The 26,143-nt window shown below is 41.8% G+C and overlaps 1 protein-coding gene across 2 annotated transcripts in view; it reads right to left on the bottom strand.

The window, feature by feature from the left end:
* The window catches only part of LOC124607358 (UDP-glucosyltransferase 2-like), a 71,809-nt gene that overhangs the window by 33,882 nt on the left and 11,784 nt on the right, over positions 1 to 26,143 (bottom strand). For both annotated transcript variants that reach the window (XM_047139659.1, XM_047139660.1), the window contains exon 2: positions 206 to 400. In XM_047139659.1, coding sequence (XP_046995615.1) covers positions 206 to 391 — 186 coding nt within the window. In that variant the 5' untranslated portion in view covers positions 392 to 400. The remainder of the gene's footprint in view (positions 1 to 205; positions 401 to 26,143) is intronic.

Raw genomic sequence — 26,143 nt, 5'->3', positions numbered from 1 at the left:
ATTCTCGGTTAAACTGAGCGTGTTTTAATTAAAATTGTGTGATTAACATAATACAATGCAAATGGATAGTTGGCATTCATTCATCAGTTGAATTTCGGTATTCACGGCGCCAATCACCATGAAATATCTCTCAGTCTATCTCAGGAAGACTGAGGAAGTCTTGAATGTTTATAAAAATTAAGGCAGAGAGTGCTGATTGACTTACCCGTATGGGGTGGGTGGTGATGAAGGTGACCTGGTGACCACGCCTGGCCAATTCCAGCAGTACAGTCCTCAACGGCAACTGGTGGCTGATGGATGGGGTCGGCACAGCTGCCAGGATCCTGGCACCCAGACACCTGTCACCCAGCGTCAGCAGGTAGGCAGCTGCCAGCAGCAATGTTGTCCTCATAGTCACCACCTAGCAGTGGTGGTTTAAAAGAAAGCGCTATGTACATCACCAGTGACGAACATATAGTAAGCTCACATAACAAAATATATGTTTCTAAAAGCACTGGGGATGGCTTGGAGACTTGTTGATAGTATAGAACCAGTAGCATGTGCCCATGTGATCCTGTCGGCTGACGTAAATCGTGGCATTGAAGAGTTATGTGTCTGCTAGTTGCTTGTATGTAATCAATATAATAAGATGAGTCAATGCTGTAAGAGATGATCATTCGCTCACATACGCCACAAGGAGGTAAACTATCGATTATAAAGATCTAGAGTGCAGGGGCAGTGAGACTGTGGCCCTAAATTAGCAGCGAGTGGTTGTTGTGATGGCGTAGCAAAGGATAGTAGACTAGGAGTAATATTGGCTGAGTTTGTCCCTTTCACCGTGGGTTGACTATTAGTAAATTGTTAATTATACCAATTAGCGATATAAAGTATTTGTTTTTACCAAAAATTGAATGTAAAAGTATGGAGTGCCGATTGTACATGCTCACGTGAATTGCACCAATCAATGGATTACAGTGTGGATTGCATGTCCAAATTACTACAATAAGGTGTGACAATATTTTGACGTATTAGACCTGTGATGAGCTTAGATGTGAATTAAATGTGGTACATGAAAGTGATGTCTCCCAGTGTGTTAATTCTCCTTAACTACCAGGTCACCATCATAAAGGTCAAAGGCCACGCTGCTAGAATATTCCAGATTTCAACAATCAGGATTTAAATGGTGGTGTTATATCCATATTGCAGGCGTGCTGAAGATTATTACGCCAGCGGGCGCTTGCGACACCCAGTAACGCCTAACATCAAATACCGTTTAACTGACAATTGTTTTAGTTTTCTGGCAGGATTTATAGAAGAGGTTTTGAGCTACAGGTAAGATCGATATATTCGTAACCACATGTTTCAGTGCTGTTACAGGCCTTTATTAAAGCAAGTGTTACAAAAATGTATAGTGAGGAGAAATGGAAATACTGTATACTCATAGCAAAGAACAAGACATCCAATTAACAAAAAAAATGTCGTGAACACATATCAAGAATCATACACTTGGTTCCTCTGGAGAAACTCTTCAGTCATTACAAGTCACAATGTTGTGACCGTATTCCTGCAAACTACAGCCAAGGGGATTTCACAACCATAGACCGCTGTTGCAAGTCGTTGTAGTTTTTTTTTTTTTTTTTTTTTTTTTTTACCACCACAAAGGTAGCACCTTCCACACCTTCTAGCAACTTCATCGTTACTTGTGAGGATTAATCGATAGGGTGATAGAAATTTTGGATGTCCCTTGGTAAAGTAAAGATTTAAGCCCTTTCTTTCAACTGACTCTCCATTAGGGAGACGGCGACGTCTGTGAGGTATGTTCTTCTTATGAACCATTTATCTGGGTTACTTGCGAAGAACACCACTTGGGAATTAATTCCAGCAATATCCAAGTATCGGTACCGGAAAGATAAGGCCAAGGGCGATCTTTTTCTTGTCTTCTGAGTGGAGTTGGATGTACACATGTAATCAACAGTATCTACGCCACCTTTCGCTGCATTTTAGTCCGTATTTACAACAAACTATGCTGCAGAACTGTCTGTTTCATCAGTTTCCTGCACTGACGACAGAAAAAGCGCAGGATTGTTTCTTTTCGTTTGGGACGAAACAAGACAGATCTTGAAATCTGAAAAGACAGTTTCTAGTTTCTTGCCACCCGTTTGGCAAAAATGCGGAGGAATTTCCTTCTTTTTCTTTTTCCGTGTCCCTATGAAGGTTAGCATATTTTCTAGAAGATACTGCCGTAAAGGATAACTTCTATAACACTTGTCAGTAGGTGCATTCCTGTGAGTGCCCTTGATTGGTTTATCTAATCTTTTCACAATATGCATATACTGGTTAGATGCAAAATACGGTCCAGCAATCTGTCTGCATCAGTATACTTCAAAGCTACAAATGTAAAAAGATTTGCTATCACACATTGCGTAAAACTTCAAACCATACTTGATAGGGTTATTGGGCACGTACTGCACACAACCACAATGTCTAGAAAACGAACAAACATTTCGTCTATGGTTGTGAAATCCCCTTGGCTGTAGTTATTTCTGTAGTTGTTCAAAAATGCAGAGTGGAGATCGCAGATGGCAGCAGTTTTGTTAATTGCAAGCAGCTCTTGTCTCGTTGAATTATCATCAAACCTCAGTGACTGGAGCAAGAACAGAAAGCGCTTGTAGCTTAATGCAGTCCTGACAAGAATCATTCCTGTGCACTTGACGTTTGTGTGTCCTTCTTTTTGTACAGCAATGAGAAACAGTTCTCCTAAGAGAGCCATTATTTCAGAAGCAGAAGTATTTCTGCAGTCTCACTCTCTCGCATAATTCACAGACGATCTCTTGTTGGTTGTATTGGTGTTCGCAACAACACAATCAATTATCTCCAGATCAAAAAAATTGTCAAAACTTCGTAGATAAAGACGAGTGGAGTGAGTGAAAAGGTTTTCCCTTTTTTTGTCTTCTGGCTGGTTTCATGCGACCCGCCACATTCAATTCCTGTGCTAAGATTTTCATCTTAGACTTGCAACACACATCCTCAACTGTTTACTTATTTATTTTACACGTCTAGTTTCGTAGGACCAAATTGAGGAGCAAATCTCCTACCTCAAGGAACGTGTTAGTACATGAAATTACAACATAAAAGTTATAACATATTAAATAAATGTTTATAAACCCAAAACAAGACAAGCCATAAGTTTAAGTAAACACAATCAACAATATAACATAAGAATCAGCTTAATTTTCCAAAGAACTCCTTTACATAATAGAAGGAGTGGCCCACAAGTAAAACCATCAGTTTCGATTTGAAAGTGCGTGGCTCACTGCGAAGATTTTTGAAGTCTTGTGGTTGTTGTTGTTGTGGTCTTCAGTCCTGAGACCGGTTTGATGCAGCTCTCCATGCTACTCTATCCTGTGCAAGCTTCTTCATCTCCCAGTACCTACTGCAACCTACATCCTTCTGAATCTGCTTAGTGTATTCATCTCTTGGTCTCCCTCTACGATTTTTACCCTCCACGCTGCCCTCCAATACTAAATAGGTGATCCCTTGATGCCTCAAAACATGTCCTACCAACCCATCCCTTCTTCTAGTCAAGTTGTGCCACAAACTTCTCTTCTCCCCAATCCTATTCAATACCTCCTCATTAGTTATGTGATCTACTCACCTTATCTTCAGCATTCTTCTGTAGCACCACATTTCGAAAGCTTCTATTCTCTTCATGTCCAAACTAGTTATCGTCCATGTTTCACTTCCATACATGGCTACACTCCATACAAATACTTTCAGAAACGACTTCCTGACACTTAAATCTATACTCGATGTTAACAAATTTCTCTTCCTCAGAAATGATTTCCTTGCCATTGCCAGTCTACATTTTATATCCTCTCTACTTCGACCATCATCAGTTATTTTACTCCCTAAATAGCAAAACTCCTTTACTACTTTAAGTGTCTCATTTCCTAATCTAATTCCCTCAGCATCCCCCGATTTAATTTGACTACATTCCATAATCCTCGTTTTGCTTTTGTTGATGTTCATCTTATATCCTCCTTTCAAGACACTGTCCATTCCGTTCAACTGTTCTTCCAAGTCCTTTGCTGCCTCTGACAGATTTACAATGTCATCGGCGAACCTCAAAGTTTTTATTTCTTCTCCATAAATTTTAATACCTACTCCGAATTTTTCTTTTGTTTCCGTTACTGCTTGCTCAATATACAGATTGAATAACATCGGGGAGAGGCTACAACCCTGTCTCACTCCTTTCCCAACCACTGCTTCCCTTTTGTGCCCCTCGACTCTTATAACCGCCATCTGGTTTCTGTACAAATTGTAAATAGCCTTTCGCTCCCTGTATTTTACCCCTGCCACCTTCAGAATTTGAAAGAGAGTATTCCAGTCAACATCGTCAAAAGCTTTCTCTAAGTCTACAATTGCTAGAATCGTAGGTTTGCCTTTTCTTAATCTTTCTTCTAAGATAAGTCGTAAGGTTAGTATTGCCTCACGTGTTCCAACATTTCTACGGAATCCAAACTGATCTTGCCCGAGGTCCGCTTCTACCAGTTTTTCCATTCGTCTGTAAGGAATTCGCGTTAGTATTTTGCAGCTGTGACTTATTAAACTAATAGTTCGGTAATTTTCACATCTGTCAACACCTGCTTTCTTTGGGATTGGAATTACTATATTCTTCTTGAAGTCTGAAGGTATTTCGCTTGTCTCATACATCTTGCTCACCAGATGGTAGAGTTTTGTCATGACTGGCTCTCCCAAGGCCACCAGTAGTTCTAATGGAATGTTGTCTACTCCCGGGGCCTTGTTTCAACTCAGGTCTTTCAGCGCTCTGTCAAACTCTTCACGCAGTATCATATCTCCCATTTCATCTTCATCCTCTTCCATTTCCATAATATTGTCCTCAAGTACATCGCCCTTGTATAAACCCTCTGTATACTCCTTCCTCCTTTCTGCCTTCCCTTCTTTGCTTAGAACTGGGTTGCCATCCGAGCTCTTGATATTCATACAAGTGGTTCTCTTCTCTCCAAAGGTCTCTATAATTTTCCTGTAGGCAGTATCTATCTTACCCCTAGTGAGACAAGCCTCTACATCCTTACATTTGTCCTCTAGCCATCCTTGCTTAGCCATTTTGCACTTCCTGTCGATCTCATTTTTGAGACGTTTGTATTCCTTTTTGCCTGCTTCATTCACTGGATTTTTATATTTTCTCCTTTCATCAATTAAATTCAATATTTCTTCTGTTACCCAAGGATTTCTACTAGCCCTCGTCTTTTTGCCTACTTGATCGTCTGCTTCCTTCACGACTTCATCCCTCAGAGCTACCCATTCTTCTTCTACTGTATTTCTTTCCCCCATTCCTGTCAATTGTTCCCTTACGCTCTCCCTGAAACTCTCTACAACCTCTGGTTCTTTCAGTTTATCCAGGTCCCATCTCATTAAATTCCCACCTTTCTTCAGTTTCTTCAGTTTCAATCTGCAGTTCATAGCCAATAGATTGTGGTCAGAATCCACATCTGCCCCTGGAAATGTCTTACAATTTAAAACCTGGTTCCTAAATCTCTGTCTTACCATTATATAATCTATCTGATACCTTTTAGTATCTCCAGGATTCCTCCAGGTATACAACCTTCTTTTATGATTCGTGAACCAAGTGTTAGCTATGATTAAGTTATGCTATGTGCAAAATTCTAAAAGGTGGCTTCCTCTTTCATTTCTTCCCCCCAATCCATATTCATCTACTATGTTTCCTTCTCTCCCTTTTCCTACTGACGAATTCCAGTCATCCATGACTATTAAATTTTCGTCTCCCTTCACTACCTGAATAATTTCTTTTATCTCGTCATACATTTCATCAATTTCCTCATCATCTGAAGAGTTAGTTGGCATATAAACTTGTACTACTATAGTAGGCATGGGCTTCGTGTCCATCTTGGCCACAATAATGCGTTCACTATGCTGTTTGTAGTAGCTAACCCGCACTCCTATATTTTTTATTCATTATTAAACCTATCCCTGCATTGCCTCTATTTGATTTTGTATTTATAACCCTATAATGACCTGACCAAAAGTCTTGTTCCTCCTGCCACCTGTCTTTTGGTAGCTTATTGAAAATGGATGTAGCAGTATAGTGTACATATTTCTGCACAAGAATCAAGAACTGCGATCCAAGTGCAGATTCGGCTTCTGTTTAGTATTATATCCTTATTCTTGGGAAGAAGTTGGCATTGTTAATAAGAAACGACACTAAAGAATATATATATTGGGAGGCCAGTGTCAGGATACCCAAACTAGCGAACAGTAGTCGACACAACTTTTGCCCGAACTGCCCATTTCTCAACCGAAAATATTCTTTGAGATGGGAAGAGTTACCCCAAAATATAATATCATACTACATAAGGGAATGAAAATAACCAAAGTAGCCTAATTTTCGTGTAGAACGATCACTTACTTCAAATATAGTTCGAATAGTAAAAATGGTGGCATTAAGTCTTTGAACAAGATCCTGAACGTGGGCTTTCCATGACAGTTTACTATATATCTGAACACCTAGAAATGTGAACTGTTCAGTTTCACTAATCATATGCCCATTCTGTGAAACTGAAACGTTATCTTTTGATGAATTGTATTTTGGAAACTGTAAAAACTTAGTCCAACTGTGATTTAGCCTTAATTTATTTTCTACAAGCCACGAACTTATATCACGAACCGCACAATTTCAAACAGAACCAAATTTACACAACATCCTCTATTACCAAGCTAGTGTCATCACCAAACAAAAATATTTTAGAATTACCTATAATGCTAGAGGGCGTATCGTTTATATAAATAAGGAACAGGACTGTCCCCAACACTGATCTCTTGGATACCTCCATTTGACCGTGCACCATTCAGATCTCATGTCATAGCCAGCCTCAACACTGTGAATAATGACCTTTTGCTGTCTGTTGTTAAAGCATGAGGTGAACCAGTTGTGAGCTACTCACCATTTTCCATAGTGGCCCAACTTCTGGAGCAATATTTTGTGATCAACACCATCAAACGCCTTAGTTCAATCAAAAAATATGCCTAACGTTCGAAACCTTTTGTTTAATTCATGCAGAACCTCACAGAGAAAAGAGAATACAGTATTGTCAGTTGTTAAACCGCTTCTAAAGCCGAACTGTGCACTTGATAGCAAATTATGTGATATAAAATGATCAACTGTCCTTAGTTCACAGCCTTTTCCATATCTTTAGCAAACAATGATTGCATATAAATAGGTCTAAAATTATCTGCCTTACCACTTTATCCCTTTTTATAAAGCGGCTTCACTAATGAATACTTTTATCGTTCAGGAAACTGAGAATTCTTAAAGGAAAAATTACAAATATGGCTAAGTACAGGCCTAACATGCTCAGCACAGTACTTAAATATTCTGATAGCCACCCCATCACATCCACGAGGTTACTTGGTCTTCAGTGATATAATTATTGACTCAGTCTCCCCCTTGCCAGTATCACAGAGAAGTATTTCAGACGTCAGTCTTGGAAATGCATTTTCCAAGAGAATAACCTGCAGAAACTAAGTTTTTATTTAATTCACCAACAATGCTCAGAAAATGATTGTTAAATACTGGAAACATATCCGACATATCAGTAACAGAAATAATTTTAGTACGAACTGACTTTATGGCATTGACCTTGTGCAGTTGACCAGACACTTCCTTCACAACTGAACATATGGTTTTAATTATATCCTGTGAATTAGCTGTTCTATTTGCATACTACATACTCTTTGCCTTCGTAACAACATTTTGAAGCACCTCACAATACTGTTTGTAATGGGCTAATGTAGCCTGATTCTCACTGCTTCTGACATTCTGATATAATACCCACTTTGTTGTACATGATACCCTTATCCTATTAATCAGCCACACAGGCCGCCTTTTACTGCTAGTACCCTGTATAGACCATTCTAATGGAAAGAAACTCTCAAATAGCTTGAGAAATGTGTTATGGAAAGCATTATATTTGTTATCTATGTTACCGACACTATAAACATCCTGCCATTCTTCTTCCTTAACGACGTTTAAAAATCTCTCTGTTGCCATTGGATTAGTTTTACTACATAGTTTGTAATTATATATAACGTTTGTTTGAGTACAAACGCCTTTTAGTGTTAGAATTTGAGCATCATGATCTGAAAGGCCATTTACCCTTTTACTGACAGGATTCCCATCTAGTAATGAAGAATGAATTAAAATATTGTCTATGGCTGTTGCACCGTGGTTGGAAAAACACAGTCTGAATCAGATCATATGAATTTAGGGAATCTTCGAACATCCTTTTTCTTGCACAGTCACAGAAAAAATCAATAGTGATGCCATCACATATAACTAATTTTTGGTACTTCGTATAAGCTAACCACAAATCCTCTCTAGCTTGAGCAGAAGTATTCTGAAGTCAGAGTTAGGGGACCTATAAATAAGTACAGGTAGATGTTTGGTTTCACTAAATTCAACTGCTCTGCACATCATTGAAATACCTATTCAGTGCAGTGCCATTTTACATCAATGGAATAAAAATAAACACTGTTTTTTACATACATGGGCACTTCCTCACTCTGCAAAGAACTTATTGAAAAACAGCCAGTGTGTATCATGGTAAAGGAAGCCTCTGAATTGTCAAATTATTTATGTGGTGTTCCGATGTACCAGTAATGTCAGTCTCAAGACGTATAAGCAGTTCACTAACTTTACCTATAGTATGTCTTATATTTTGATGAAATATGATAATTCCTCCTCTGAAAGCAATCCTTTGTTAGAGGGACTTCCTTTAAGCAAATATACCTTTCACCTGACTTCAATTCAAAAAAGGTGCAGCTCTAACAGCAACTACTACAGGAATTTTCCCATGAGTGATCCCACCACCACCCACTACACTGCTACCTATAACCTTTGCCAGCCTCCCCTTCCAATACCAACTCAGGTGCAGGCCACGCATAATCGAAACTGATCTATTGATAGACACAACTGAAACCACTGCAATGTGAGTTATGCCCTCCACCATCAGTGCCTTCTCCAGCCCCACGTTAACACGCCTGACAGCAGCATTAAGATGAGGCCGATCAAGACGCTGAAATAGCTGCATGAAATGCACATTAGTGGACTTCTTTACCAGGTCACCACCTACATCATATTCCCTGTCCCTATCAAGACTGTTCCCAGCTTCACCTACGATCACTACCTGATCCTCTTTGGTAAAATTCCTACATAACTCCGCTATGCTGTCAGTCACCTGAGCCAAACACGCACTAGGCTTCACATTTCTGGTGACCTGGTATTCACTACTCAACACTTCTTGCAACTACTGGCCCACACCTCTAACATCCGAACTACCTATCAGCAGAACCTTCTTCTTTCTGTTAGAGTTTGCAGCTGACTTAGGTGTCATAACTGCTGAGGACTGCTGCATGATTCCTATACCTGCATCTACGAGAGGCTCCTGTGACAGTTGGTCAAATATTATGCACATGCGCCAAGAACAATTGTCTGAATATCTCCTCCTCCTAGCTGCCTTCTTACTAAATGCCAGTTCCTATTCCCCAGCATCTTTCACACTCCTCAACCTATCTAGTTCCCCCATTGCGTCTTGTAACTGCATTTGAGGGGCACAGATCTCACGCTCATCCTCCTCTTTTTGCTCCAACGTCTCTCATCCTGTACAATGGTACCATCTACGGCTCCCTCTAACACTGTGGAAGTCATTCCCTTATGTTGTAACAGATATCCTGTCAATCCGTCCCTTCTTCTTGTCAATGTTCCTCATAAATTCATTTCCTCGCCGATTCTGCAGAAAACCTCCTCATTCCTTAACTTACCAGTGCACCTAATTTTCAACATTCTTCAGTAGCAGCACATCTCGGGTGCTTCTATTTCCATCTGTTCCGATTTTCTCACAGTCCATATTTCACTACCATACAATTCTGTGTTCCAAACGTACATCGTAGCAAATTTTTCCTCAAATTAAGGCCTATATTTTATATCAGTATACTTCTCTCGGTCAGATGTGCCCTTTTTGCCAGTGATAGTCTGCTTTTATGCCCTCCGTGATCCATCCATCACGGATTATTTTGCTGCCTAGACAGCAAAATTCCTGAATTTCGTCTACTTAATGATCACCAAACTTGATATTAAGTTTCTTACTGTTCTCATTTCTGCTACATCTCATTACTTTCTTCTTTCTTCGCTTTACTCTGAATCGAAATTCTCTTTTCATCTGACTGTTCATTCCGTTCAGCAGATCCTGCAATTATGCTTCACTTTAACTGCGGACGATTACGTCATCAGCGAACTTTATCATTGCTGTCCTTTCATCTTGAATTTTAATTCCACTCTTGAATGTTTCTTTAATTTTCATCACTGCTTCTTCTAGTACCGACTGAACAGTAGGGGCGAAAGATTACATATCTGTCTTGCACCCTTTTTCATCCGAGCACTGCGTCTTGAGTTCCAGTCTTACCGTCCGCTTAGTCCTCGTATATATTGTACATCACCCATCCTTCTTTCTTGCTTACCCCTACTTTTCTAAGAATTTCGAACGTTTTGCAGCACTTCATACTGTCGAATACATATTCAAGGTCGATAAATACCATGAACATTGTCTTGTTTTCCCTTCAGTCATTCTTTACTACTAACAACAATAATGAGGCACAGGTAGCAAATGTGTTTAATACTCATTTCGTAGATGTAGAAGGAAGCCTAGGGATAAACAGTTCAAGAGAAAAAAGTCACAGCAGTATGATGGAAATGTAGTTCCCATAAAATTGAATCATACGAATGTGTCATGAACTTCTCCTTTTGAAATTAAGGAAATTATACATTTTTTTTATTTTGAGCTTTTCCTCATTACAGAGGCTTATCTCCAACATAATAATTTACCTGGAAATGACAATACAAACAATAAACGTTCTTAAACTATACTCTCAAAATATTTCTCCAGGTGTTTCGATCTTGCGTGTCCTCTTCCTCTGCGCCCATTCTCCTCATTGTGTGCTGTACATTTTGGAGCCAGGTGGTCACAGGTCGTCCTCTTCTTCTTCTCCCCTCCGGTTCCCACTCCAGTATCAATTTTGGTATTCTGGCTTCCTCCATTCGTCGTACATGCCCGTACCACTGTAATTTCTTCCTATCCACTACGTCATATATTCTTTCTTTTATTTCCATTCTCCTTATTACTTCGGTGTTCCTTATCTTTTCTTTCCTGGAGATTCTTGCCGATCTTCTCCAAAAGTCCATCTCTAGAGCTTGTAATTTTTTAATGTGCTTCATGTTAATTGTCAAGGTCTCCGTTCCATACAGAACCACACTCTCTAATATGGATTTGTATATTAATTTTTTAGTTCTGCTCATTACATTCCTGCTCCATAAGACTGAGTTAAGCATCAATGACCCTCCGTCCGCTACTAATTCTTTTATTGATTTCTGAGTCTGATTTTCCCTCGATTTCTAAAATGGATCCCAAATAACAAAAAGTGTTTATCTTTTTGATTTTCTTTCCTTCAATGTAAAGCTCATCTGAATCATTAGTCAAGTATTCTGTTTTTTGGTAATTAATCTTCAAACCCCAAGTTTTGTATGCAACTGCTAGTTGATTGCACATATACACTCCTGGAAATTGAAATAAGAACACCGTGAATTCATTGTCCCAGGAAGGGGAAACTTTATTGACACATTCCTGGGGTCAGATACATCACATGATCACACTGACAGAACCACAGGCACATAGACACAGGCAACAGAGCATGCACAATGTCGGCACTAGTACAGTGTATATCCACCTTTCGCAGCAATGCAGGCTGCTATTCTCCCATGGAGACGATCGTAGAGATGCTGGATGTAGTCCTGTGGAACGGCTTGCCATGCCATTTCCACCTGGCGCCTCAGTTGGACCAGCGTTCGTGCTGGACGTGCAGACCGCGTGAGACGACGCTTCATCCAGTCCCAAACATGCTCAATGGGGGACAGATGCGGAGATCTTGCTGGCCAGGGTAGTTGACTTACACCTTCTAGAGCACGTTGGGTGGCACGGGATACATGCGGACGTGCATTGTCCTGTTGGAACAGCAAGTTCCCTTGCCGGTCTAGGAATGGTAGAACGATGGGTTCGATGACGGTTTGGATGTACCGTGCACTATTCAGTGTCCCCTCGACGATCACCAGTGGTGTACGGCCAGTGTAGGAGATCGCTCCCCACACCATGATGCCGGGTGTTGGCCCTGTGTGCCTCGGTCGTATGCAGTCCTGATTGTGGCGCTCACCTGCACGGCGCCAAACACGCATACGACCATCATTGGCACCAAGGCAGAAGCGACTCTCATCGCTGAAGACGACACGTCTCCATTCGTCCCTCCATTCACGCCTGTCGCGACGCCACTGGAGGCGGGCTGCACGATGTTGGGGCTTGAGCGGAAGACGGCCTATCGGTGTGCGGGGCCGTAGCCCCTCTTCATGGAGACGGTTGCGAATGGTCCTCGCCGATACCCCAGGAGCAACAGTGTCCCTAATTTGCTGGGAAGTGGCGGTGCGGTCCCCTACTGCACTGCGTAGGATCCTACGGTCTTGGCGTGCATCCGTGCGTCGCTGCGGTCCGGTCCCAGGTCGACGGGCACGTGCACCTTCCGCCGACCACTGGCGACAACATCGATGTACTGTGGAGACCTCACGCCCCACGTGTTGAGCAATTCGGCGGTACGTCCACCCGGCCTCCCGCATGCCCACTATACGCCCTCGCTCAAAGTCCGTCAACTGCATATACGGTTCACGTCCACGCTGTCGCGGCATGCTACCAGTGTTAAAGACTGCGATGGAGCTCCGTATGCCACGCCAAACTGGCTGACACTGACGGCGGCGGTGCACAAATGCTGCGCAGCTAGCGCCATTCGACGGCCAACACCGCGGTTCCTGGTGTGTCCGCTGTGCCGTGCGTGTGATCATTGCTTGTACAGCCCTCTCGCAGTGTCCGGAGCAAGTATGGTGGGTCTGACACACCGGTGTCAATGTGTTCTTTTTTCCATTTCCAGGAGTGTAGTTAGCATCCTCCCCATCTTGTGCTACGACTACTTGATCATCAGCAAATAATAAATGATGTAGGTAAACTCCATCTCTTATTTCTAATCCCATACTATTACATTTACGAGACCATGTTCTAAGGCTAATATCTATATAGATTTTAAATAATGATGGTGACATGGGACAGCCCTGTAAAAGGCCTTTGCTTGTTCTAAATTTCTGTGAAAGTTTATTACCAACTTTCACTTGGCAAATGTTATCTTTATACATCTGTCGTATTATTTTAATCAAGGAAGGGTTTATGTTTGCCATATGTAGTGCTCTCCAAAGTAATTTTCTTGGAACAGTATCATACGCTTTTTCTAGATCTACGAAAATTAATCCTATACTTTTTGATTTTTCCCTATGTTTCTCCAAAATCTGTCGTAATGTGAAAATATGGTCTACACATGATCTCCCAGCCGTGAATCCACATTGTTCTTCTTGGGTTCTAAAATTTTTTTCCAGTTTGTTTTTAATTACTTTCGCAAAAATTCTCATTAATGTGTTTGTAACACAAATTCCTCGATAGTTTGAACAAATTTTGCGATCCCCTTTCTTAAATATTGTATTAATGTAACCTAGCTTCATTTCGTTGGGTATTGAATCTCCATGTATCATTTTGTTGAAGAGCTGTGTTATCAGTTTCACAATTTTGTCACCACCATATTTCAGACACTCCAGATTGATATTGCCTGGTCCCGGTGATTTACCATTCTTTCCTGTTCTCAACGCCTGAAGTACTTCACTTTCTAAAATATGGATCTCATCATCTTCATGTCCTTTATCTTCCCCTGTTCCTTCTTCTAGATATTCTTCTCTGTCCTCATTTAATAATTTTTGGAAATACTCTTCCCATTCCTTTTGTGTTATCAGTTGAAGATTAGTTTTGCTTTTTGTATCCTGTCGAAGCCCTTTCAATACTGACCATGCTTCTTTTGCTCTCCCAAATCCTAATTTGCTATTCACCTTGGCACATGTTCTTTCCCATGCTTCATTTTTTGCCATCCTTATTTTTTTCGTCACTTCATTCTTCTTGTCCTTGTATATTGACCTTGTTTCTTCTGATTTATCATTCAACCACTGAAGGAACGCATTTCGTTTTTCTCTAATGAGGACCTCTAGTTCCTCTGACCACCACTCTGCTGCACGGTTGTGGTAGCTATCTTTTTTACCCAACACCTCTGTTGCTATGATTTTCACATTAGCTTTTATATAGTCTTATATTTCCTCTGTACTTCCTTCAAATGATTCAACCAGTTTCCTTTCCATCCTCGCCGCAAAGAGTGTTCTGATACTTTCGTCTTGTAGGCTGTCAATATTAAAAGGTAAATTTTCATCTTTCTCAGTCTGGTTCGTTTTATTTATGTTACTTGCATCACTCCTTGCATTCTTCCATGGCCAGAAAGACTTCATTTTACCTAGATAGTGGTCTGATCCACACTGGGCTCCTCTATAAGATCTGGCGTCTACTGCCTTGAAACTACTTGTTTGCCTAATGATAATATAATCTATTATAGAACGAAGTTCTTTGGTGTTCTGTTGCCAAGTATATTTATGAATGTCCTTATGTTTGAAAAATGTGTTGGTAATTTTTAGATCAAATTGTTCACAAATTGCAATCAATCGTTCTCCATTGTCATTATATTCGTCCTCTCCATGTTTTCCTACTATTCTACAAGATTCTCTAATTCCTACCCTTCCATTCAGATCTCCCATGATAATCAGTTCGTTTCTTCTTGGGATTTTTTCAATAGTCTCCCTGAGGGAGTCCCAAAATGTATCTTTCTCCTTATCTTTTGTGTCGTTCGTGGGTGCTTATACGCCAATAATCACAACTTCCCTAGCAAATAATGTCATTTCAACAGTTATTATACGTTGATTGATGAATGTCCAATTTGTGATTCTTTCTTTCCATGATTTTTTTATCATAATGGAGACTCCTGATTTGGCTCTTACTGCTTTTGATACCCCACTCCAGATATGTACATAATTATCCAGTTCTTCTTCTTTTTTGCCTTTCTTCTTTGTTTCAGAGAGTACGGCAACATCCATGTTGAACATGTCAAGTTCTGCGGGGAGTAAATTTATTTTAGTGGAAATACCTTGCACATTCCAGCATCCAAACATAATTTTCCGTTTCTCATTGCCAGTTCGTCGTCCAAAGTTCCAATTTTTCCGAGGCATATTATTAGGTTTTTTAACATTTTTGTGTTTTTATGTGAGTGAGGAGCTGGCCCACTGCACAACCCTCAACCTGGGGGACCAGGTAATTTTTACTCAAGGTTTTCTTCCTTTAGCCTTTGATAAGCCAATATCATACTACAAGGCAGCAGTTGCTAGTTTTGATCCACCCCGGGTATTTTATTTCCCCGGTTCCCACCATATCTGGTGAGCACTCCCCTATCCGCCACCTGGGGAGGCGCCCGATGGGAGACCAGCAAACTCCACACGGAAAATTACACATTCCAGCATTAAAAAAAATCTTCTAATTGTGATAGAGTTTCCAATAGAGTAATAAAATTTGTTCCAGTCTTATCTAAATACGTAATGCATCACTAACTCAAGGCATTTTTACAGACAAACAGAAAGATGCCGTTGTTAAAATCCTCTTAAAGAAAGGTGATAGTCGCGAGGGGTAGCTGCGCGGTGTGCAGTCTAGGGCGTCTTGTCACGGTCCACGCGACTCTCCCCGTCGAAGGTTCCAGTCCACCCTTGGGCACGGATGTGTCTACTGTCATTAGCTTAAGTTAGTTTAAGCTAGCTTAAGTAGTGCGTAAACTTAGGGACTGATGACCTCAGCAGTTTGGTCCCATAAGACCTTACCACAAATTTCCAAATTTGCAAAAGGTGATAAGAGAGATGACAATTACTACCAATTTGATTCACTGCTGCCGTCATTCTCCAAAATTTTTGAGCAGTTGATGTATTCTACGATAGTATCTTACCTTAGCAACAATAGTATCCTTAGCAAAACACAGTTTGGGTTTCAGAAAAGTTGGTCTACTGAGAATGCCATTTACACATAACCAACCAAATTTTACGAGAGCATTAAATAATAAAATAACACTTGATGGTATTTTCTGCGACATCTCTAAGTCATTCGACGGTAGTCTCCTAGACAAATTGACGTTATATGGGATTGATGGTATAGTCAACAAAAAGAACGCAAAAAGTTGTGCTTAGTAATGGAAGCAATGTAGTCCAAGGACATAATTTTGGCTGGGGAGTAATTACATATGAGGTTCCCCAAGGTTCAATCATAAGTCCACTACTGTTCCTCGTATATGAAAACGATCTTCTAATATATAGCAAACAGAATAAGTTCTTCTTGCAGATGACACTAGTATGGTAATCAATTCAAGCAGACACCCAGAAACAGAAGAAATGGTAAACAAATTTCCTAAAAATATCTGGTTTTCTGCAAATGGTCCCACGGTCAATTCCAGAAAGACACAACATATACAGTTCTGCACATCTAGAGTGGTAAGTGTACCACATGGCGAGGAAATAATAAATACGATGGAAATTTCAAAATTCTTAGAGATCCATATCGATGAGTATTTCAACAGAAAAATAAAACACATTTTGTAACTCGTAAAACAACTTAGTTCATCCAGATTTGCGTTTAGAATCATTCGAAATCTTAGTGAGAGACAAATCAGTTAGTAAATATATATTTAACATATTTTCATTCAATAATGTCATATGGAATTATGTTCTTGGGTAATTCATCTTTAAGAAATAAAGTCTTCACTGCGGAAAAACTTGCTGTAAGAATAATATGTCGTGAGCACCCACGATCGTCTTGCAGCCATCTGTTTAAGGAGTTGGGCATTTTCACTACTTCTTCACAGTATATCTATTCCCTCACGAAATTTGTTGTAAATAATCCACTACAGTTCAAGACGAACAATGAGGTACATAATTACAATAATATTGAACTTCAACTTCAGCCTACTCTATATCATTACTAAACTGGGATCTGAGTCTATATCTGCTTCTGCGTAGCCCTTAAAATCCAGTATTGGATTTCGCAATCTCTGCCTGACCATCAAGTAATCTAACTGCAATCATCTCATATTTCCCGGCTCCTTCCGAGTATAATTCCTTCTGTTTTGATTCTTGAACAGTGTTCGCTATTACTAGCTGAGATGCGTTGCAAATCTCAAATAGCATTTCTCCTCTCTCATTTCTACTACCAAGCACATGTTCTCCAATAGCACTTTCTTCTACTCCGTCTGCATCCTCATTCCAGTCTCTCATGTTCATTTAAGTTTTCATCTCCCTTTACATCTTGAATCACCCGCTCGATATCATCATATGCTTTCACTATCTCTTTATCCTCTGCTTGAGACATCGACATGTATACTTGAACTATTGCTCTCGGTGCTGGTTTGCTGTCGATTCAGATAGAGCAATTCAATCAATGGACTGCTCACAGTGACTCACTCTCTACCGTAACTTCCTAATTACAACAAAAGCTAACTCGGCTAGAATATTTACTACTACTGTTGATATCACCCTACAGTCTTCACCATGGTATCATTCCAATCTCAACTACTACTTCAGTTCTTAGAATCTTTTAGTGGCAGGCTGATTTCTGTACAAACTGCGTATAACCATTCTCTCCCTGTACTTTATTTATGTTATCTTGAAATTTTCAACGACAGTAGCCTAGTCCACACTGCTGAAAGATTTCCCCAAGTCTGCAAATGCTATAAACCTAAATCTGCCTTTCGTCAACGTGTCTGCTTTGACATTTAAGAAATGAAATAGACAGTAAGTACAAAATGGTTGACCAGAATTGATTCGAAGACAAATGCAGGGCTGCAGAAGGAAGCTTAACTAACCTATAAGTAAAAGAGGCCCATGGTGAAAAGAATAGCACATGTAAGAATATCAAGAGTTCAGACAGCATGCAAGTTCTTAGGAAAGAAAAGAAAACTAAAAGAGGAAGATAGAGTATACAAGGAAAATGAACTTCATGTCAAGGGTACAGAACTTTTCTCTGTTTTTACGCTTTTCATTCGTTTTCCCAATCAATAGAATGGGCAACTTAACATCCGGCACACGACAGAGTCGCGCTTCGTTTAGGCTAAGGATTCCAGCAGTTTGACAGGGAGGCAGAGGGAAACCCAACTGAAAACATTTGGGAGGGGTGTTCCAGTTTTGGCTTTTGTCCTATGACTGAGGATACCTTGCGAAAGCCTTGATCAGAACCAGAGGGAAATACCTATTTCAGATTTATTTCTCAGGTAATGCACACCATTCTCAGAGACAAAAATGTGTCTGTGTGTGTGTGTGTGTGTGTGTGTGTGTGTGTCTTATGAAGAAGGGCCACCAATACTGTAGAAGGTGAAAGAGAAGTAAATGAAAATGAGGTGGTAGATATAGTGCTGTGAGAAGGACCTGACAGAGCATTGAATTTCTTAAGTCGAAACTATGCCCCTGTAGTACACCACATCTCCTCAGAATTAATGTATTTCTTGGGAGAGCCATCCATATCAAACTTTTTCCGTGATGCGACACTCAGTCTTAAAAATAAGTTAATAATTTCAATCCAAATATGGTAGCTGCATTGCTGACAGGTGTGAATACTACCGCACCATCAGATTAACAAATCGCAATTGAGAAATAATGATGCCGATTATTTGCAGCAGAGCTGAAAAATTGGTAGATGCCGATCTTAGGGTGGATTAGTTTGGGTTTCAGGAAAATGTAGGGCAAAAAAGCAAAACTGAGGACGATGCAGTGTTCGACGAGGGCGCAGGCTCGTTGCATCGAACTTCTTAACAACACAGGCACTGCAATACCATATTTCACAGCCGATGCCAGGCAGAGAATTTCAATGAAATTGTCCCGACCCTGTACAGGAATTACGTAATGTGTATGAGAGCGGGTTGTGACGTATGAACGACGATGTATGGAAGTGTGTGTCTGGTCCTGAGTTGTACACAGGTAGCCAAAGTGATTAAAAAAGGTGACTACTAGCGTATATTGGGAAATTTGGGTTCGAGTCCCAGTCTGGAATAAATTTTCATTACCTTAATTCCATTGTATAGCTGATGGTTTTTCTTATTCGCAACTGCGAATACATTTCATGCAGAAAGTAATGTAGTCCTGAAAATGGGAATTCTGCTAAGATCAAATGAAGGTTTAAATTATACGCGTGGAAGTGTGTCTGGATAGCAGAAGTCATTCACCCTGCCTTTGGCAAGGGAGCAGCACAGATGTCCTGTCTGCATCCCTGCTGAGATAACGTGCATGTGGTGGTGTTGTGGTTTACGGTTGTCAACATGCAATTTACTTCTTTGTCGCAGCATGACATTATCATAACGAAAATCGTCGTTAGAGTTTAGTATTACGACCGAGTATGCGTGACCAAAAGTGTTGGAAACTGACCAGTTCTTATGAGGTGACATTTGTGGCAGTCATTAACATGGCCTGGTAGGGATTGACTTCTGCATCGTGAGTGGAGCATTCTATGCGAAATTGGTGGACAATGCGGCTTTCTTCAATAAGATGAGCTACCTTCAATTTAGACATTCAGCTTGACACACTGGCATGTCTCGGTCAGAGGACGGTCCCTGTGTCTGAGGTGTCAGCAGAGATGTTGATCACGGCTTTGATACCCAATGACTCCACGATAGCCCATAAGGCGGAAAAATTGGCGTACGTTCCAATGTACTCTGTTGAACACATGCAGATGCCATGCCATCATAATTTACGATCGTATAAGGCAAAGACATGTTTGGACTGAGGGCAAGAGGGACATCTCTGATTTAGCTGTTTGCAATGTTGTATCGTGCAGCCGCTGCTAGGGCAGAAGAAGATGTCGCCTGATCTGACAGCGTTTCTGTTAATGTACATGAGGGCCCTGCAATCTGTACCATCTGATATATGACCAACTATACTTGCTCCAACGGCAGGGAAAACATGTGTGATTCTGCTGGGTGCCAGGGCATGTAGGAATATGGGGAAATGAACAGGCCAGTCGGGCTGCCAGTGAGGCCTGCAGAGTGTGGCACAGTGTCCTATTTCCATTCAGGCTGTCGTTTCTGCACTACATAGGAAGTTCATGCAGTTGTGGGATGAGGAATGGCTGGTGGTAACGGACAATAAGCTGCGGTTGGGGAAGTCAACTATCCAGCCGTGGCGTTCCTCCTGCATGTTGTTCAGGTGGGTGAAGTTATCCTCACACGTCTTAGAATTGGGCGCTGCCCTCTTACACACGGTTTTTTACTACGGCAAGAGCATCCTCCATTTTGTGTGGGTTGTGGCGTGCAAATCTGTGTGTGACATATTTTAACAAAGTGTATTTTATACCGTGATGCAAGGGTAGACGCAAATATCAGTGGGGACCTGGCCTCTGTTTTACCTGATGATGAGACGAGTGTGACTAAAGGTTTTTGATGGAGGTTTTAGTGTATTGCAGTGTGGCTGGCTCATTCCGATTTTATTCTTGCCGTCAGTCAGCCAAGTCCATCTGCTATTTTGTTTTAACACCACTTTCTTCCTGTTTAGTTAATGTTTTAATATTGGCGTCCCGTGTTTCTGTGCGGATATGCACATACTTTTCCAACTTTTGTTAAATTTATTTTCCGTGCTGTTTTACACTCTTGTATGGTGCATTTCACCGACACTCGTCACAAACTGTTCTTGCGCCGGAGCTGAAGACATTGCTGTCGTGCGCCCATTTCAAAATATTCTCTCCTATCCTTTCGAAATGACGATTGAAGAAGAGAAAGATGGTGCCTTGCCTCTCCTTGAAGCCGTAAAGCAAACGGATGTCTCAGACATACTGTTTAATGGAAACCCACCCACACGGATTGATACCTGCACGCCTACAGTTATCACCATCCGTAGCAGAAACGTTCTGTTTTGAGGATCCTGGTGCATCTAGCGGAAGCCGTCTCAGTCACTGAAAAACTGCTGAAGCAACGGATCCGTTTTCGTAAAATATGCAAGGAAAACGGCTAAAACAACCGCCAGATTTCACAAGCCATCTTTCCGAAAACACGTAAGCAGAAGGACCACGAGGAAGATTCTAAGAATCCTGCGTTTTTGCCTTCTGTGTCTCAGTAAAAGGAAATGTTAGCCATCTCCTAAAGACGCATAAAATACATTTGTTCTTCAGCGCTCCAACAAAAATTCGACAACTCATGAGCCTGTGAAAGACGTCGTTGGCCTCATAACGCCAGGAATATATAAAATACCGCTTGGGTGTGGACAGTTTTATGTCGAAGAGACCGTGCGTACTATCGAACAGCGCTGTTTTAATCACCGGAGATGTCTGCATCTTTGGTACCCCGAGAAATCAACGGTTGCAGAGCATGCTCTAGAAAACGGACGTTGTATTGCATTCGAAGAGACATGTTACCACACGGATTAACAGTTTATGGGATAGCATGATAAAAGTGAGATAAAAATTTGTGACAACATCCTCAATAAAGACGGCGGTCTTGCAGCTAAGCACGGCTTGGGACCCGGTCATTGGAAGGTTGAAGCGGGCGTGGCTGGCGCTCGACGAAAACAGTACGTTATATGGTGCTGGAACTAGCGCCAGTGACGTTACAGAAGGTGAAGAGTACTCGGACGAAAACTCGTCGATTTAGAACCACTTGACCCGACTGGAAGCTCGAGAGAATTGGTTAAGAAGCAGTTAAAACGACCGCTCGAGCAAAGCGGCAAATGTGAGTGCGTGTCCCGGTTCAGCACAAATTTTCACTTGTCAGCACGGAATTTTATTCAGTGTCCAATCGCTTAAAAGAAAGTTTATATGTTAAGAAGTATTTTCGGAAGGTGTTATGCGTCGAGTGTGATCTTTTACAAGACAAGAAGGGGAGCTTTTGAAACGCGACAGAAGAATGTTTATGATTAGCAGGGTAGTTCGAATAACTAACTGAATCTTAAACTTCACCTCAGCATTACTCCAGTGAAAACGAGGTCCTCAGGTCTGCATGGATAGCATTGTTTAATTTTCACAATTTTTGTTCCGTGTAACTGCTCGGGAACTTGAGCTGGTGGTTGCTGCTGACTGCTGACAAGTTTGAACCACCGGTGATGGTGGCCAAGGCGGACTTACGACGGACACGACGCCTGGAACTGAGCACTTTCCACACTGTGAGTTTGGCGTACTGAGGGTCCCAATTTGGAATCGATGTGAAGCCTTCCGCACAGAACCCAAGTCACATTTGCTGCCGCTTGGCATTGCTATGGCTGGCAGACCAAAAATGTTGGGCTGTTATATGGACTCTCCACTGTTACATTGTCTTCGTGCCAAAAACTTGTGTTCGATATCTGATTAACCACTGAAGCACCAAATAAACTGGTATAGACATGCGTATTCAAATACGGATATATGTAAACAGGCAGAATACGGTGCTGCGGTCGGCAACGCCTTCGTAATACAACATGTGTCTGGCGCAGTTGTTATATTATCGGTTACTGCTCCTACAATGGCACATTATCAAGATTTTAGTGAGTTTGAGCGTGGTGTTATGGTCGGTGCACGAGCGATGGGACAAAACATCTCCGAGGTGGCGATGAAGTGGGGATTTCACGAGTGTACCGTAAATATCGGGAATCCGGTAAAACATCAGATCTCCCAACGTTGCTGCGGCCGGGAAAAAGATCGTGCAAGAACGGGACCAACGACGACTGAAGAGAATCGTTCAACGTGACAGAAGTGCAAATCTTCCGCAAATTGCTGCAGATTTCAATGCTAGGCTATTACCAAGCATCAGCGTGAGAACCATTCAACGAAACATCATCGATATAGGCTTTAGGAGTCGAAGGCCCCCTCGTGTAGCCTTGATGACTCCACGAGCTCGTCAGCGCCGACTTTGGACTGCTGATGACTGGAAACATGTTGCGTGGTCGGACGAGTCTCGTTTCAAATAGTAGCGAGCGGATGGACGTGTACAGGTATGGAGACAACGTCATGAATCCATGGATCCTACCTGTCAGCAGGGGACTGTTGAAGCTGGTGGCGGCTTTGTAATGTTGTGGGGCGCGTGCAACTGAAGTGATATTGGGCCCCAAGACGTCTACATACCACTCTCTGATAGATGACCCGCCAGATTAGCCGAGAGCGCTAATGCGCTGCTTCCTGGACTCGGGTAGGCGCACCGGCCCCGGATCGAATCCGCCCGGCGGATTTACGACGACGGCCTGGATGTGGTTTTTAGGCGCTTTTCCACATCACCCTAGGTGAATACCGGGCTGGTCCTCACATCCCGCCTCATTTACACGGCTCGCAGACATTTGAACACTTTCGTACTATTCCATGGATTACACTCGTTGCAGACAGTTTGGGTACGCGGTGGCGGCAGGAAGGGCATTGCCAAATCCCATTAACCATGCCGACCCTGCTTAACTGCGGGAAAAGTAAAAAGCGAACGAAACGACTCTCTGATCGATGAGATGACACGTATGTAAGCATCTAGTCTGATCGCCTGCATCCATTCATGTTCATTGTGCATTCCGATGGACTTGGGCAATTTCAGAAGGACAACGCGACCCACCTCACATTCAGAATTGCTACATAGTGGCTCCAGGAACAGGAACACTCTTCTGATCTTAAACACTTCCGATGGCCACCAAACTTCCCAGACATGAACATTATTTAGCATATCTGGGATGCCTTGAAACGTACTGTTCGGAAGAGATCTCCACCCCTCGTACTCTTAGGGATTTATGGAGAGCTCTGTAGCATTCATGGTGCCAGTTCACTCCAGCACTATTTCAGACGAGTCTATTCTGAGGCACTACTGCGTGCTCGCGGGGGCCCTATACGATATTAGGCACGTGTACTTGTTTCTTTGGCTCTTCAGTGTAGAAAGATCTGAGCTCCAAGCTGTAATGTGTCGCAATTCCGAATTCCTTGGCGAAGGGATTTTCAGTCGTGTACACAGATATCGCTTTCTTTAAGTTGAGGGTATAATTTTGTGTATGTAATCATGTGATAATACGTACTAATAGAGTACACTGCCACTGGACACTGGAGTTATCCTGTTAGCCAAGGCGTGTGTGTCACGATAATTCTCGTGAGAGTTGTCTTGCACGAAAGTGATACATCTGCCCAGTATACGTCATTCGACACTGAGTTGGAATTTCGTGTGCAGTTTGTTACCAGTGACAGAGATCATCCTTGACTGGTTCGGCAGTGATCGTTCTTGACCAGTCCAAGCAAGTTCTTTAGCTTCGCCGGTGGACGAGAGACCCATTTCCAGGGACGAAATAGTTCCGATTCTTGACGAATTTCCTCTAAAGTACGTCAAAATGTCTGTGATAGTGCCATCGCCTTTTCGTGGTATTACAAAGACGGGATCCGCCTTGGCTGCAGTGCACGATGAATTCTCTAAATACCTGTTCTGTTGGAAAACTACCATGAGACGATGCAGTTGTTTCGTTATTATGTAATACATGGTAAGTAGAGAGCACAATGTACTCCCATGTTGTTAGAGGGTTAGCCGGCCGGAGTGGCCGAGCGGTTAAAGGCACTACAGTCTGGAACCGCACGACCGCTACGGTCGCAGGTTCGAATCCTGGCTCGGGCATGGATGTGTGTGATGTCCTTAGGTTAGTTAGGTTTAAGTAGTTCTACGTTCTAGGGGACTTATGACCACAGCAGTTGAGTCCCATAGTGCTCAGAGCCATTTGTTAGAGGGTTACCAACTGTAGCATGCAAACGAAGATCGGTGTGAGTTGGCATATGGCAGGAGCATCGGTGACCTTATACAAGTGCAGAAGACAATAATTAAGTTCCTAGTGGGGAGTGTGTTAGGAATCATGTTTGGACCAAAGACTATGGTGTATCAGACGGTTTTCGATACAAAACTGTGTTTTGCCGGTACATTGTGCAGCAGCAGTTATTATTAACTATTTAACTACCAGACTTTAATGTGAGAAATTAGGTATATTTCCACCTGCGTAAGGACGAGGGGAGCTACTAACACAATCTCTACGTTCTATAGTATCTGGGTACCAAAATTCTCGGGAATAGATATTATCATTTGTTAAATAGAACTTTAATAAGAAATGACTGCCGGACCTTACTACTGCAATTTAATTCAAAACGATATTCTTGTCAGTTTTTGACGGATTGGTACATTACTGAGAACTGCTTAGGGCATGACGTGGCACAGGGAAGCGCAAGTTAATAGAAGAAAGACAAACATGCGGTCACTGTCGTTTTCGGTGACTTTCCCAGGGACACGTTTCATAGTATCAAGTGCTCCTTCCATGTCGTGAACACTTCTTGCTTTCAGCGCTGGACCTCAGCAACGCCTCTACTCGTCTCCGATCTTTAGAAGTAGCAACGAGCAATTAGTGGCTAGTTAGACTACTGTTCGGCGTTGTCGAACGGGTCGAGACACGGAATGAAGGGGCGCTTCAGCGAAACATGCCAAAGCCAACGAAGCTGATAAACGCGCAGCACCGACCCTTTGTTGCCTGTATCAAATCATCGGTCGATTGCTCTCAAGAGATTGTAGAGTCCCTAAGTGAATCTACTTTCCTTAGAATTCCAACGGTCGTTTTCGGACTCTGGCAAATACGTCAGAGACATGCTTTGCACCTTTTCCTATATTCAGTTGGCTGAAATGGTCGTATTTATGTCACTGAAATGGATGTATTTGTTTTTATTTATCCAATATCAATTCTTCGTGCTGGCTATTTCTATCTGAATGTGGTAAATAACTTGTCGTCCCAAAATAAAATCGCTTCCCAGTAGGAGATGTGTTGATTTTGTGGCAACACTGTGAGGCTTCATTTTATGATTATTATTTTTTTCTTGAACTGCTAATCTGTCTTCGTTCCATGAATATTTTTATGAATTATGTTAACTGCCCTGAGCGTATATTTCATATATGAGCCAACCGGAATTCCTCCTTCAGCCGGTACTACATTTACTGCTGCAGCTGTAAGCAGCCGAGGAGCTCATGGTGACGCACTCGGCCTAACTTGAAGAAAGCAAGAAGGACGACCAGCAATAAAAACCTCTGTCATTAAACCTGCCGCCACATCCTATGCGCCATTCGAACGAAAAGTTCAGACGTGTAACAACCTTAT

The sequence above is a fragment of the Schistocerca americana genome, chromosome 3 (assembly GCF_021461395.2).
Source record: "Schistocerca americana isolate TAMUIC-IGC-003095 chromosome 3, iqSchAmer2.1, whole genome shotgun sequence".
NCBI classification, from domain to species: Eukaryota; Metazoa; Arthropoda; class Insecta; order Orthoptera; family Acrididae; genus Schistocerca; species Schistocerca americana.
Note: the sequence above shows the minus strand (reverse complement) of the source record. Positions and strands in the feature narration are given on the sequence as shown.